General features: G+C 35.3%; 1 protein-coding gene across 2 annotated transcripts in view; it reads left to right on the top strand.

Moving 5' to 3' along the window:
* The window catches only part of LAMA2 (laminin subunit alpha 2), a gene marked incomplete at its 5' end in the record, with an annotated part of 604,254 nt that overhangs the window by 383,988 nt on the left and 203,892 nt on the right, over positions 1 to 16,374 (top strand). For both annotated transcript variants that reach the window (XM_079716968.1, XM_079716967.1), the window contains 4 exons: positions 2,361 to 2,572; positions 7,449 to 7,555; positions 12,790 to 12,970; positions 15,825 to 15,961. In XM_079716968.1, the coding sequence (XP_079573094.1) occupies positions 2,361 to 2,572; positions 7,449 to 7,555; positions 12,790 to 12,970; positions 15,825 to 15,961 (637 nt within the window). The remainder of the gene's footprint in view (positions 1 to 2,360; positions 2,573 to 7,448; positions 7,556 to 12,789; positions 12,971 to 15,824; positions 15,962 to 16,374) is intronic.

The raw sequence follows: 16,374 nt of genomic DNA on the forward strand, positions 1-16,374 counted from the left end.
GCGGTAAAGAATCCGCCTTATAATGCAGGCGATGGGGATTCACTCCCTGGTCAGGGAACCAAGATCCCACATGCCGCAGGGCAACTAAGCCCGCGTGCCACAACTACTGAGCTTGCGAGCCTCAGCTAGAGCCCACGTGCCACAAACTGCAGAGCCCACGCGCTCTGGAGCCTGTGCGCCACAACTAGAGAAGAGAAAACCTGCATGCCACAACTAGAGAGAAACCCGCGCACCACAACAAAGAGCCCGCATGCCTCAGTGAAGATCCCGTGTGCCGCAACTAAGACCGATGCAGCCAAAAATTAAAAAAATTAAAAATATATAAATAATAAATTAATTTAATTTCTATTGAAACATTTCTGTAAGTCTCTAAGAATACTGTTCTATGTATAGAAACACACACACCTGCACACCCCTAATAAAATCTGAATGCTTACTTTCAGTAAAGTGCCTTATGAATGATGTATCATATATATTCATTAAGTCTCCTTACATGTCCTACAACAAAAAGTAAAAGACTGATGCCTCTTCAGTTATTCTATTTAATTGTAATTATTTTCTCATGGATTGAGTTGGTTTTTTAAATTGTTGTGGGAGAATTTGGGACTTAATTGGTATCTACATTAAAAAAAAAAAAAAAACAGATCTTGTTATATAATGCCATCTCTCCTGAGGGCAGTAAGTCATTTTGAGGAAAGGGAGCTGAAAATAATGGGGGTTTCTTATCTGTGATAATGATCATTGTATATTGTTATTCTGGTGGAGCAAAGTCACTTTCTTAATGGTAAACAAAATGAGATGTGAATATATGTGGATGTGATCATGAGCTCTGAATATCAAGTACGGCAAGAAGAATCGGATTAAAATTCAAAAGGATTTTCTTCTTATCTTTATTGACTACCACTCCTGAAGGGATTGTGGGAGAATTTTATGCACTAAAATATTAGTTCATTTTTACAACAGAGAATTAATAATTAATATTTGTTGGTGGCAGTATTCTTCCAAGCAATATTTATACAATGACTTTCACAATTTATAAAAGATTTTGTTAAAATTAAAACTAGTAATCTCATTAAAAATTATGATAAAAGGTTAATTCTACAAGATTATTATGGCACCTATAAATGTTCTAGAAAACTTAGACTAATCAATGTATCTTACCAAATTAATGACTTTGCCCCACAATCATGATATTATTAAAGTATCCTTATATGATGCACTGTATTTAAACCATTTCTCTTTCTAGAGTAGAGAGCATTTTTCTCTACGTATCTGTAAGTAGATGAGCATAAACACAGTGTACTTTTGAGATATATTCCCCTTCATTTTTGACCCTTGCTGTAAAAGACTTTCTATTTTGCTAAGATGGCACAGAAAACAGAGCTAGCCTGACCATAAGACTTCAGATGTCTGTTTTATTTCTCCTTTGGCAAGTGGAGTTTAATATGAAGCATAAGCAAATGTAACTGAAAGAGAAGACAGAGTAGAATATAAATAAGTACTTCCTATAAAGGTGTATCTGTGCATCTGTAACATTAAGTAGCATTCTAAAACATAACGGTGTGGTTAAAGGGAAATTTGATAATATGATTGAAAAAAATCTCTCCCATGCCTCATAAATAAATGCACTTTTGTTTTTCTGATAATATGTACAATAGTGTTTAGTCCTTTAAAAAAAAAAAAAAGAACTGGGGTTTGCTAATAAGAGTTCTGGGCACCATTAAGCCTCGCCTTATGTCATGTTACCATAATATGCAGCAGGCCTGCTACTCAGTAAAGACTCTTCAGTGGAAACCTGCCTCCATATGGATGTGCAAATGTATAAAAGCCTATTAGTAAGGCAGACATACGGCCCTCACACAAATGATGAGGCTCTTTCGATTTTCTATTTAATAAACTCTGAATTCTCACTACTGAGTTGCCTTGTGAGCCTGCTTCCCCACAACAAGCCCTTGCTGCAGCAACAGAAACGTGTGAACCTTAGATATGTGTACAGGAAACAACCAGCTGCGTACATATGATGTGTTGTACTGCAAAGGCTTTCCAGCACGGACCTGGATCCTGCCGCAGTGCCAGCATCAGATTTCTTATTATGCTTTGGTCTCGTCTTCAGTGCCAGTGACAAGATTTTTTTTTCTGGCTGAAATCTAATTACTAGTGGGGCTGGCAGGATTTCATCTTGTATCTACACTACAGTAACAGAAAAACATTCTTTTAATCACCTTGCATTTGAGAAAAGGCGTGCTTAAAGGGAAAGCATATCCTGGGAGAGGGATAGAATGAAAAAATATATAAACATTGCCCCCAAAGGGTTTCATGAGTTCTTCCCAAATACTCACTGATGCAACTTTTCATCTTAGGTGTGCAGAAGGCTATTTTGGACAACCTTCTCTACCTGGGGGATCATGTCAGCCATGCCAGTGCAATGACAACCTTGACTTCTCCATCCCTGGCAGCTGTGACAGCTTGTCTGGCTCCTGTCTGATATGTAAGCCAGGTACAACAGGCCGGTACTGTGAGCTTTGTGCTGATGGATATTTTGGAGACGCAGTTGATGCAAAGAACTGTCAGCGTAAGTCCTGAACTATTGATGCCCCTGACAGAATTGATGCATTGCACCTCAAAGTAACTGATGAGTTCTTGAGTGGGGATTGGAGGGTAGCAAATTATGTGTAATACATGTAAGATAGATAGATACACAGCCTATACACAGGGTCTGAATATTCTAATACATTTCTTTGTGCTAATAGATTAAATCCTTTCAAAACTGCTGCATTGTTGAAGTATCATTTTTCAAATGAAACACAAATCTCTGTTTACACATGGGATGAAGATTTTTAAATAAGTTTCTGTCTATGACAGGAAAGAAGAATTTGAAAATTAGGTAGCCCCTCTTTATCCTTATTGTTTATTACATTTCTAACCATTTTCTTGAAATAAATTTATCACTCCGTATTATTTCATTAGTACCTGTCAGTAGGTATTAATCTGTTATGCTTTCATATGTAAACTTTACATTTTTGCATTTCACAGTAGGTGTAAAATTCTGCCAATATTCTTACACACTGGCATTTGTAACTGTTGAGGTATTAACCTTAGGACTACTCACAGAATGCTATTTCTGTGTTTTACTTCCACAAATTAGCTATTGTAGGACTTCATCCATATTAGTCAGTACATTCCTACCCTCATCTTGATCTCCTCGGCTGTATTTTTTTGGTGTTGCATAGAATTTACAAATGCTTTATATTAGTGGTAATATATTATGCAAGAGAGATCTCATTGTGGAGAATTAAATGGAATGAGCATCCGTGTTAGTCCACGTTAGTGCTGGGCACTGCTATCATCAACTTCACCTGCTGTGATAATCTTTAGGCAGGGCAGGTTATGATACCAGATCAACAGTTCACTTCTGCAGACTTCGTTATCTAAGAAGGGACTCTTCCAATCACTCAGTTGGGTCCCAGAACCTGCAACAATACAGAAACCACTGGAAATGTGCCTGTTAGTATCTCTGCTGTAAACACCAAAGACCTGCTAGCGTCCCCCATTTCAATAAGAAATGTGTCTTTCTCCTCACAGGTTTGGAAGATAAGTGCCAGCTTTTTGTCATTTAAAAATGACAATTTATTGAATCAAAAACAAACTACTCTCTGGAACAGTCGGTAGCTATTAATATCACGTGTAAATTGTCAATTGTTCTTAAAGCAAAATTTCCACCAGGCTCAGAAGCACCTTTAAACACTGTGGGTTTATGGCATCTGTGTAAAATCATAAGGAACTTAAGAAATTCTCCAGTTCAAACTCATCATCTAGGATCTACACTTTCTACCTATGTGATGCTGGGCAAGACATTTGACCTCACTGAGATTCAGTTTCCTAATTTACATAAAGGGTCCTAATTTTCAATGAGGATTAAAGGATCTAGCACGTGAGAGTATCTAGTGAGCTGCCTGGGGCATGGGATACTCACACATGGTGGCTTCTTTGGTAGAGATGCTCACTAATTCTGAGGCTGTGTTACTCACTGAATGACCTCATTTTCTATCTTCCAATAACCCCCTCTATAAAGTTGAAGAGACAGTTCCACTCTTTTTATTGTGGTAAATTCAGGATCTGTGGCATGAAGTCTTAACACATAGAAGAATATGGTATAAAAACATTTTTGAACCATCACCAATTTTTATATCACTTGCCATGAAGTATAGACATAATTATGTTTTTAATGCTCTTTAGCATATAAAAATACCAAAACACATTTATTATCTATTTTTAACTTTTCATAGATATAATAGCTCTTCTATGCATAGTTAGTAAACCTTTACAAAAAGAAAATTCATAATAAATTATTATTTTAGTTGCCTCTGGATCTGTTCATGAAAAGTACACCACTACTAAGAAATATATTTTGCTTTTTAAATTTATATACATATTTTTGTGTCATACATTTCATTTAAAAATGCCACTTAAAAATTCTATATTGCTTTTGTTATTTTTATTTTTTATTTTTTATTTTTTTGCAGTACGCGGGCCTCTCACTGTTGTGGCCTCTCCCGTTGCGGAGCACAGGCTCTGGACACACAGGCTCAGCAGCCATGGCTCACGGGCCCAGCCGCTCCGCGGCATGTGGGATCCTCCCGGACCGGGGCACGAACCCGTGTCCCCTGCAACGGCAGGCAGACTCTCAACCGCTGCGCCACCAGGGAAGCCCTGCTTTTGTTATTTTTAAGATGACTTTATAGTAAATTTAATCTTGTATTCCCCACTCTAAGAAAAAGTGGCTTTTAATTTATAAATTATTTGAGATTTTTTAAATCGATGTATCATATATATATATATGAAATATATAAATAAATTAAAAGTATATATAACAATTCTAGTAGCCAAATGAAATGGATATTAAAAGAAAATATTTTCTTCAACCTCTTCTCACACGCCAGCTATAGACTATCCATAGGCTATTACCTGAGTAAGATAACTGGCTGGGACCAGTTTTTAAATGGCCACCCAACAAGTATCAAGTTAGCAGACACTGAAGACCAAACTATTGGAAGAAAAATCAAGCAGTTTTTAGGAAAGCAGTAAAACTAAGTAGTGCTTCCAGCCCCGTGAACAGAAAAATAGTGCAGGCTGATGGAGTAGCTATTTATAATATATTTATAAATTGTGCTCAAATCAAAGTATTCAGAGACATGAAATATTGTACAAAATTTACAAAAACCATCTATGAATAGTCTAAATTCCCATGTCATCTCCCCCTCACATTTTTATTCTGGTATCAATGCAATTATATGTACCATTAAAAATACACTTGTAGAGTACAGAGTGAACCATTAATTACTGTTCTATTTGTGAAAAAGCTTCTTAATTTTTAGACTGATTTATTATATGTTTCAGAATAACATCAGACAACTTTGTAACGTAAAAATGACAAAAGGTTACTTAAACCAAATACATTTTCTATCTTTGGAGATAGTATATAATATATACTATCATAGTAATATTGTTTATGGTATATAAACTGAGGATAGTATATATCTTCCTCAGTTTAAAAATTATAATACTGTACTCCTAATACACTTGAAAAAGTTATTTTTATCTTATATACATTTTATTGAATATGTTTGACATATAACATTGTGTAAATTTAAGGTGTACAATGTGTTACTTTAATAAATTTATATATTGTAACATGGTTGCCATTGTAGCAATATTTATCCTGTTACATAATTTGTAGTACAATATTGTTGTCTATATTCATTATACTGTGCATTAGATCACTATAGCTTATTAACTACTTGTTGCAGTTTTTTACCCTTAAACAGCAATAATTTTATCCCCCCATTCTCCATCCTATAGTAAAGATTATTTTACTCTGTTTTTTTTAATGAGTTTGACTTATTTAGATTCCACATATAAGTGATATCATACAGTACTTGTCTTTTTTTTATTTTTATTTTTGGCTGTTTTGGGTCTTCGTTTCTGTGCGAGGGCTTTCTCTAGTTGCGGCAAGTGGGGGCCACTCTTCATCGCAGTGCACAGGCCTCTCACTATCGTTGCCTCTCTTGTTGTGGAGCACAGGCTCCAGATGCACAGGCTCAGTAGTTGTGGCTCATGGGCCTAGTTGCTCTGTGGCATGTAGGATCTTCCCAGACCAGGGCTCGAACCCGTGTCCCCTGCATTAGCAGGCAGATTCTCAACCACTGCACCACCAGGGAAGCCCAGAACTTGTCTTTCTATATCTGACTTATCTCACTTAGCATAGTGTGCTCAAGGTCCATCCAAATGGCAGGATACCCTCCTTCCTCATGGCTGAGTAATATTCCATCAGGTATATACATTACATCTTTTTATCCATTCACCCACTGATGGGCAGTTAGGATGTTTCCATATCTTGGCTATTGTGAATAATGCTGCAGTAAACATGGGAGTGCATGTATCTCTTCAAAACACTGTTTTCATTTACTTTGGGTATATATCCAGAAATGGGATTGCTGGATTGTATGGTGGATCTGTTTTTAACATTTTGAGGAAATTCCATATTGTTTTCCATAGTGGTTGGACCAGTTTACACTCCCACCAACAGTGTGTAAGGGTTCCCTTTTCATCACATACCCACCACCACTTGTTGTCTCTTGTCTTCTTGATGGCAGCCATTTTAACATGTGTGAGGTGATAGCTCATTGTGGTTTTGATTTGCATTTCCCTGATGATTAGTGATGTTGAGCTTCTTTTCATGTGCCTGTTGGCCACTTTGATATCCTCTTTAGAAAAATGTCTACTTGGTTCTACGGTCTTACATACTTTTCTAATCTTAAAGGTATGTATATATTTCCCCTCAAGCTCATTTTTTGAGCTTAACACAAAAACTGGCATATTGTAAATAATCATTAAATTGGAAAAAAATAATTAATTTTGCTTCATTAATTGTAGAATTAATATGCCATGGGTGCTATTAATTTTGATAATTTCTCAAAATTATTTCAGCTCTAGAGTCAGTATGCATTACTTACATTGAGATTATATTTTAGATGCTACCCCAGTGTATCTATGAAGAAGCAAAACAGCTGGAGGACTGATGGAAAGATCATTTTACCTGAAGTCAACTGTATCACCTACTAATCACGTGGGATTGTTTGAGTTATGGCTATGTGGAAATTCAGTGTCTTCATTCTCAGAATTTGAATAGTAATGGTGACATTAGTATTTTCACAGCATATGAATGTGCCAGGAACTGTGCTGTTGCTTTACATAAATATCTCTACAGCTTATAGAGTGGGTGTAAACATCAAATAATATAATGCTTAACAGAACCCCTAGCAATCAGAAAACATTCTATTCTAAAACTTCGTGGCCAGTGTTACCACCTGGGGGATATTACTATTTAACAAACCTATTAAGACTATTAGAACATTTTTCCCAATCACAGATCTCTCTTCTCTTTGCAGCTTGCCACTGTAATGCCAATGGCTCCTTCTCCGAGGTTTGCCATGCTCAGACGGGACAGTGTGAATGCAAACCTAACGTGCAGGGGTGGCAGTGTGATGAATGTAAGGTAAGAAGTAGGAGTTGACCATGATTACTTCTTCCTTCAAACTTCTCATTGGCTTTCACTGACCTACTCCTGAGGATATTGAAAGACAAGTTCAGGAATATCTCATTGTACATATAAAATTACTGTGATCATTGAAGTGTTTTTTTCAAAATAGAACAAAATTTACCATACACTAGCATTTGACCCTCAACCTACATTTCCTTGGTAGTGAATTTGTGTAATATTTACTGTAATTCAGTTGCTTCTGAAACAACATACAAATTTAATCCCAGTCTATGGCGAGTCATGTATTCTTTCTTTTGCTTTTATGTTTTTGGCATAAAAAAAAAGTGTCACACCCTTTGCTTTTATCAAACACTTTGTACTAGTTCCATCAATTAAAAGTTCCAGTGAGCACTCTACTCAACAAAAGTTTTCAGTAGAGAAGTAAATCAAAATATTTTTTAGATACCATTTTGCTAAAATGAAACAAAAATCAAAATATGTTGCCCTCTGTTCCTGCACGTATTGCCCTGCCTTCAGTATGGTGAGCACCTGAGATTCCTCCATAAGAGGACATGGATTTGCACTATCTCCTTCACATATATATGTAATTTTTTGGTGATAAACACTGTTAAGCAGAACCAAGCATTTCTCAGGTGTCAAACCGGCCGTCTGTAGGAAGTTTGGAAATATCATTTGCCTCTATCTCTTGAATAACATGATATGCTCTTTTTTTGTTGTTTTTGTTTTATTTTTCTGTTGGCTTTTAAAGCCCACTATGTGGTGGGACCCAGAGAAGCGACTCTGTGTGTCCTGTGGCTGCAATCCCATTGGCTCTGTGACACCACAGTGTGATATCATAGGAAGATGTGTCTGTAAATCAGGCTTCATAGGGAAACGATGCAACCTCAGCAGGCAGGTGCACCGACAGAAGGAGCAGCCACAGAGAGCGCAGCCAGTGCTGGGGTCTCCCCAGAGGTGGGGTGTCAGCAGCTCCAGTGGATGTCCTCGGGGAGCCTATCGGCCCCCAGCTCCGGTAATCCCAGAGGCGCTGCATGGCTCGTGCCTCAGCATGTTGTGTTCCATGTGCTGCTGCTGATCTGCTCTGGTGCCATTTTACCAAATAACGGTTGCTAAGTGTGCAAATTGCAAATGCGAAAACTAGGCAATTCCTGATTGAAATCTTGTCTTTTAAAAATAGCTATCAATATCTTTTTAAAAGCCTATTCAAGTTCATATGTTCATAAAAGTGTCAATTGATCATGGATATGTAGAAAACAAAGGAAAATTGATCAGTAGGAACCTATAATCTTAGAAGGGGAAGGAACCTCGGGCATCATTTGGAGCAAATGAAGGGAACACACGAATGAATAAATGAAGGGAAATCTAGCAAAGAAAGTGAGATCTAGCCAAGAAAATCTAGCCCATTGATCTGACATTTGGCTGACCTTTCATCATAATTAATGATTTTGTTACATTTCCACATTACAATTTTGTTCACATATACAACAAGCACAAGAAATGCACTTTCACACACTATAAATGTACAGCATACACAAAGTAAGTTAGCATGTCTTCTACTACAAAAGTTTGGTCCCCCTTCTCACAAGGCAAAACAAAACAACTGTTGGGAGGAACGAAGTTAGGAAGGTAGAGGGAAGAATAGGTCCAAGGCCACGTTGCAAAATACCAGGAAACAGGACTTGCCAGTGTAGAATCAGAGCTCAGGAGAACTAAGGGTAGGGGATAGAAAAAGGAGATGGAGAAGGAGGAGGGGGGAGGAGAAGGAGGAAGGCCGGGAGGAAGAAGAACAAATTTATGATTTTATTTCTTTATTGACATTTTTAAAAAACTACTTTTGATATCAGACTGCCTCAGATCAAATCCTAACTCCAACACTGCCTGTAAACTGTGAAAGAGTCTCTTAAATCTTTCTGTAATTCAGCTTTTTCATCTATAGTAGGACCTACTTCATAGAGTTTGTGTTGGCTCAGATCCTCCAAGGAGCAAGTGCCAAGAGATTTACTGGGGGAAACTCCAGTGAAGGATGATGGAAGAGAGAGCAGTATGCAGGGAGCCTTCTACTGAAATGCAGGTCTGACCATGTGAAAGGAGGGAGGGAAGGAAATATTGAGTAGGAAAGTCTCATTGGGTGCATTCTGCCCAAATCTCAAATTCTTAGCCTGGCCAGTAGGGAGTGCCCCAGCAAAATTTGCCCACTGGAGGAATCTTGGATTGGGCAGGAAGATTCTAGTACTTCAGTGTACCAGTCATTGACTTGGAGAAGTGTGACTTGCTGTGAGCTTCTCCACTAGATCCAAGAGTGGAAGCTGGGGCTTGTCAATCAGCGACACTCCCACTGCAGGCTCTCTTGAAGGGAGATCTATCCAGGCCCCTCCCTGGCTGTTTCCATGTGTCACGAGAAGAGTGCACAAGACACACATCTGAAGAGTTCTCAGTAAATGTTAGGTATTATTACTGTTATTATTACTATTGTTATTAAATGAAGAAATCTTTAAAAGAGATTATGTTTTTCTGAAATAAATGCATACATTTAAAGTGAAAGAAAAGGACAATAACTGATCAGTATGTCTCCAAAATATAAATTTAGCAGAATTTTAACCCTGATACATGCCCTTTTCCTACATATCCTACAGCACTGATGTATGATGGAGTGGTGTTTTGTCCTGAGACCATTTTTCCTTTGAGGCAGTATGTGTGAGAGTTAAGAGCACAGACTCTGAAGCCAGTCTGGTTGATTTGGCTGACTCCACAATTGGTTAGCTGGTAACCAAATTACTTGATCTTTCTATGACTCAGTTTCACCACTCTGTAAAAAGTTGATGCTAATAACTATCTTCCAGGATTGCCTTGAGATTTTGAATGAATTCATATTTTTAAAGGGCTTTAGAACAGTGCTTGGCACATAGCAAGCACAATACGTAAGTGATAGTTTTTATTATTACCCCAAATGAGAATAATTTATGGGAGCTCATCAAACTCCCCGCTGAGACTGGGCAGGCACTTTCTTCCATATATGTTTTACATCATTAATCTCAATTACTGACTACGAATATTTGTTCCTTAAAGTTTTTTACTACAAGGTTTTCCCTGGTCTGTGAAATAAATTTTTGATCACCAATTTATTAAAATTTTATTACCGAAATTTGGTAGTATTTGTTTTGCTATAACCTAGGCTTTAAAATTACATTAGTTAAATATTAGAAAAGTATGATAGGGACATTACTTCTGATATATTTCTTCATACAATCAACTTTGGAATTTTTAAAATAACTAATGATTTGAAAGTTTATTTAATATTTTATTGATTTATCCATTAAAGATAGATAGATAGGTATGCTAAGTAAGACAAACTTAGGAAATAAAGATGAATGTAAAGTACTATCTCTACAATTCACATTCTAAGTCAAGAAAATTTAGGAAATAAGGACAAATGCGAAGCACAACTTTTTAAAAATTTTAGTATGTAATGTTCTAGTCTTTTATTTCTATGTATATATGTTTCTATTAGTGTGTGTCTGAATGGTATGTGTATCTTTATGGATATGTAATTAGAATTATAGTGTGTATATAATTTTGTATTCTGCTTTTTAAAATTTTACTTAACGCTACATTCTACGTATATTCATATCATTAAAACTGCTTCAAAACAGGATTTTAATGATTGGATATATTTCATGACATGAATGTATCACAATTTAATTTATTCAACTTTTTCTCTAATATTGAACATTTAAGTACCTCTACAGTTACTCACTATGATAAATAATATTGTAATGGGCATGCTTGTACTTTAACCATTTTCTTAATTTCTGATTACATATTAGAAGGATACATTCAATTGTTTTTTATGAATAAAAATAGTATATGTTTTCATTTTTTCTTATAACTGAATTTAACTTCAAAATCAAGTGTTAGGTCATTTGTTAGTAGTGATGCACACTTCCTTCTTTAATTATATAGTGAAAGCTGAAATAGAACTAGAAATAAAAATAAAGTCAGCAGGAAATATAAAGATTAAAATGATTATCAAACATAACCCATTTTAGATTTAAAAAACAAAACTATTCTTAGCAACAGTCATTTTAAGAGACTAATTTTCAGTGTGATTTTGTTTTCTAGGACTTATTTTTAATATTGTTAATAATAATGGCAAAAATACATAATAAGTCTTCTTCATTTCTCTTTGGGTGGCTCACATTAAAGAGCAAGATTTATTTTTTCCAAGAAGTAATTATTAACTCTAATTTTCCAAAATAGGAATTAGTTTTACAAAGAAGTAATTACTGAGACTAATTTTCCAGATAAAAATATCATAATAATGTGACAAACTTCTATTTAAAGGACAGGCCTGACATACTTTAAGTAGGATATGTGCTTTTCATTTTTCTGGTAGGAGTGATTTTTAATCCATCAGCATTTTCTAACATAGTCACTCTAGGTCTGATAACATGTATTTCTAGAAAGTCAGCCAAAGCTAGTAATGCTTGACCATGAAAGGTTATTTGTTATAAATAGATAAGAGATATGCATATGAATCACTCATCAGAGGATGAAAGTTTCCCTTTTTCTACCTAATCTGGTACTTTGATATGTGATCTCACAAATCAGTTTTGATTGTTAGAATGAAACCCAACAAACTAGATACCAGTCAAACCACTTATTTTGTCAGTATAGGCATAACCTAAGAGTTATATTTATAATGTGAGCCCTATAGTGATGATTAGAAGTATTTATGGATATACGACAAAAATTACATCAAATATAAGAGAGAAAAAAAGATTTATTTTAACTTTAGGCTGCTGGCCAATAATATTGAAAACATTTTTACCAAGTAAAAGGACTTAATAAGATCTGAAAATAATCAATTCAGATTATTAGGAATGAAACAAGAAAAATTTTTAATTAAATAGAAATGCCACCCTTGCTTATTTCCACATTTCCATTAGAATCTTGAGAGGTGTAGGGAAACCCTGGTGAAAATATAACAGACAATAATAGTGCCCTAATTCTTCCAATAATCTCGATAGAATTTCATAGTAATTGAACTTTTCTCTTGGACATTGTAGAAAAGGTCCATTAGATTAAATGACAGCCCAGTTGTCATAACATCACTGAAGAACCTGGATAACCCCAGGCTCCTCTTTTCCCACCTGATCTTACCATGCATCTTGTGCCATTGTGAATTAATTGATTTAAATGTAATTTTTCTCTTTCCTCTTCTATGCCAGCCTGAAACCTTTGGCCTCCAATCAGCAAGGGGGTGTATTCCCTGCAACTGCAATTCCTTTGGGTCTAAATCATTTGACTGCGAAGAGAATGGTCAATGTTGGTGCCAGCCTGGAGTAACAGGAAAGAAATGTGATCGCTGTGCCCACGGCTATTTCAACTTTCAAGAAGGAGGATGCACAGGTCTGTAAATGAGACTAAGCTCCATGCATTCATTATCTGCTTTTGGTGTTTAGGCATCTGTAACAGTTGGTTCTACAAGGTTCCTAAAAGTTAAGGGAAATACACTTTGACAACAAGCAAGTATTGATATATAATGCAAATAATATTTAACCTAACATATATATATATATCTTAAATAAATTAGATGAAATACATTGCAGTTTGAAACACTGCCCTATAAATAACTGTGCTTGCAATAAAAATCCATCAGCAGGTCGCAATTCTGCTGTCTCCCTCCCCTTCTGTGACCTCTATTCAGCCAGTCACTCAAAGGCTACTGCAGCTTGAAAATCAGATGTTCAATTTTTCTGGTGCCAATGTTACCTTAGTTTAAACATTACTCGCAGGCTAATACAGTTCAACTTTTTCTCTTCCTATTGCAAAATTGGTACAAGGATCAGGGAAGTTAATATCTTTCTCTGGTACAAAAAAAAATGTTTTCATCTACTTCCTGGTGCCTTGAAAACTGTGATGTCTGAGAGAGAAATAGATTGGCTCTAGATATTTGTCAGTTCCTGAGAAATTGCAAGCCAGGTTTTCTAACCATGGCTCCCTCAAGCAGTGTTCTCCTATGTCTGGCCACAGCCTTCCTACAGATCCTGAATGAAGAAAATAGGAATTAGCACACTACAGATGAAAGTAAAGATTGAACATTTGCCTTAATTTTATGCCACTAAGTTGGAATTGACCCCTCTTCCAACAGTCACTAGGTTGAATATTACCCTTGTTTACTAAACTCACTGATGCAACATTGATGGTACTCTTACACTCACAGCATCATGATAAATACATGGCAAGATTTTAAGATACTGTTATTGACTACTGTAGCAAATTTATGTGAGAAGTGGCAGGAATAATATTTTAAATTCTTTTAAAAGCCAATAACTTTCAGATATTCTCAACCACTTCTGATGTATACAGGTTTTATCATAAATTCAGCCATTATAAGTTATTCTGAATATTATAATTACAGATCCTCTAAGAATCTATGTATGAACTCTAAGCCAATATCTGTATATACTAAAAAATTTATAGAGCTGCATTTTAAAATATACTCTGCTCTTTATAAACACAACTGTCACTAGCATTTTCACTGAATCTGAATTGATGAAAAAATACTACACATTCAAATATATCCACTACCAGAAATTATAAATACCAAAAAAATTATTTTAAATTATGAGACAGTGATAACATTTTAGAAATGCAAACTTAGTAGCATTCGAACCCGGAGAAGCAGAACAGAAAAAAATATAGCACAGGACAGGCAGGGTAGCATTATGGTTGAGAGCATGACTCTCACCAAAGAGCTTGGATTTGTTTAGTGACTCCACCAGCAACTAGTTATATGACCTTGACTGAGTGACCTGGCCTCACTCTCCCTCTGCAAAATTCATCTGTTAAGTCAGGAAAATAATAGTATCTACCTCACTGGGGTTTTGTAAGAACTAGTTGAGTTAATGGCTATAAAAGATTCAGAGTAATGCCTGGCACTAAAAGTGCCTATGTAAGTGATCATCATCATCATCATCATTATCATTTTTGTTTATTAGTATTATCAACTGTGATAAACATTCTGTTTTGGTAGGGAAAACTAGCTAATTACTCAAGTCTTCCTATTCGGTGTTGTGCTTCCATTGAAGAACTACTTAGAGAATTTCTACTTGCGAGTAGCTTGTAACTGTCCCAGGACATTCTTTAGCACATAAGTTTAAACATAATGTGAAATATTTTTCTTCTTAATAAAGGGTATATATAAAGTAAATCCTTTGGCTTAAAATTAGCAACAACAACAATAATAAAAACAACAGCTAACATTTATGTCAAGCATCGTGCTAAACATTTTTCACAGTGGGATAGAATGCTGTGAGCAATGATAATTGTGATCCCTTGAAAAGCGAACTTAATCAAATAAACTAAATGTATTTTTAAAAAGATTTAATCATCATATAACTAATTAAAGATTTCTCATAACATTAGTCTTCTATTTGAATCTGAGTATTTGATGGTATTTTTCTCTTTCACTTTTTTGATCTGAAATGCTGCACTAAAGTATACTCAGCAACTGAGTCAACTATAGCTAATAAGTGACATGCACTCCTTGTCTTGAATGGCTTTGAAGATCTTCTCAAATCTTTTTTTTTTTCCGTCAGATCTTATTTTTGCATTCTTTGAGAAAGTGCAATGGATAGGGATGTTTGCACTCTTCATATATCGTGTCATAGCTAGGAAAATGAAAAATCCATTGAAAAGAAGTAATGCAGGTGGTAAATGAAACTCAAAAAATATTTTTATATGTAAATGTATTTCTGTAGTTCAACTATTTAAAAATATTTGCAAAGCTGAAATACCCTGATGTTATTTTAATTAAATGTACGATATACTGAATTTAGGAAGCTTATTAAGCTTATTGTTTTTATTGCAAATCTGAGTCATCAACAGGAAGGAAATATTAATCTATATAGCACAGAAACATTAGTTATGAACTTAAAATAAATATAGAAACAGAATTGTAACCTTGATAGTATCTAGATATAAGGGAATACAGTTAACAGGGAATCTGATACATTGGTTCTTTTTATCCTTAATCGAAAAGCAAAAATGTTTTACCATTTAAAATTATTAAATGGAATTCAGTATATATTTATTGAACAACGTCTCTGAAATACACTGTACTATAATATAAAAGATGAATGAGGTGAGTTATTTTCGAGGATCTTTAACCAAATAAGACAACACAAATCGCAAAAAAAAAAAACACACAAACACTTTATATCAAATTATTTTTTTCTTTTTTATCCTTTCACCTGTGAAGCTTGTGACTGTTCCCATCTGGGTAATAATTGTGACCCAAAGACTGGTCGATGCATTTGCCCACCCAATACCATTGGAGAGAAATGTTCTAAATGTGTACCTAATACCTGGGGCCACAGCATCACCACTGGTTGTAAGGTGAGTGAATTGATTTATTTCATCTCATAATGTCTTTTAAGGGTTTCTATTTTGGTAGACCTCAGTAGTCTGGCATTTCAAAAGTCAATATTATATTACAAAACAATACAGAACTATCACTATAGCATGCTTGCAGGTATTGATCAGTATCTTACATTTTACTTGTGGGAAAGATGATAAAGTAAATATACATTTATGCAGCTTCATCCATGATACTTACAAAAAAAAAGGAGGAAAAAGAACCAAAAATTCTAAAATAAAACCAGAAACATCTATAACTTGATACCTATGCACAATGAATATATCTGCAAAGTACAAGGAAATTAAGAACGAATTAAAAGAATTTGCCAAAAATCCATAAGAATTTCCCCCAACTTATACCTAGATGTCAGTTTTCAGGAAATAAGTGAGAG

The sequence above is a fragment of the Hyperoodon ampullatus genome, assembly GCF_949752795.1.
Source record: "Hyperoodon ampullatus genome assembly, chromosome: 12".
In the NCBI taxonomy this organism is placed as follows: Eukaryota; Metazoa; Chordata; class Mammalia; order Artiodactyla; family Ziphiidae; genus Hyperoodon; species Hyperoodon ampullatus.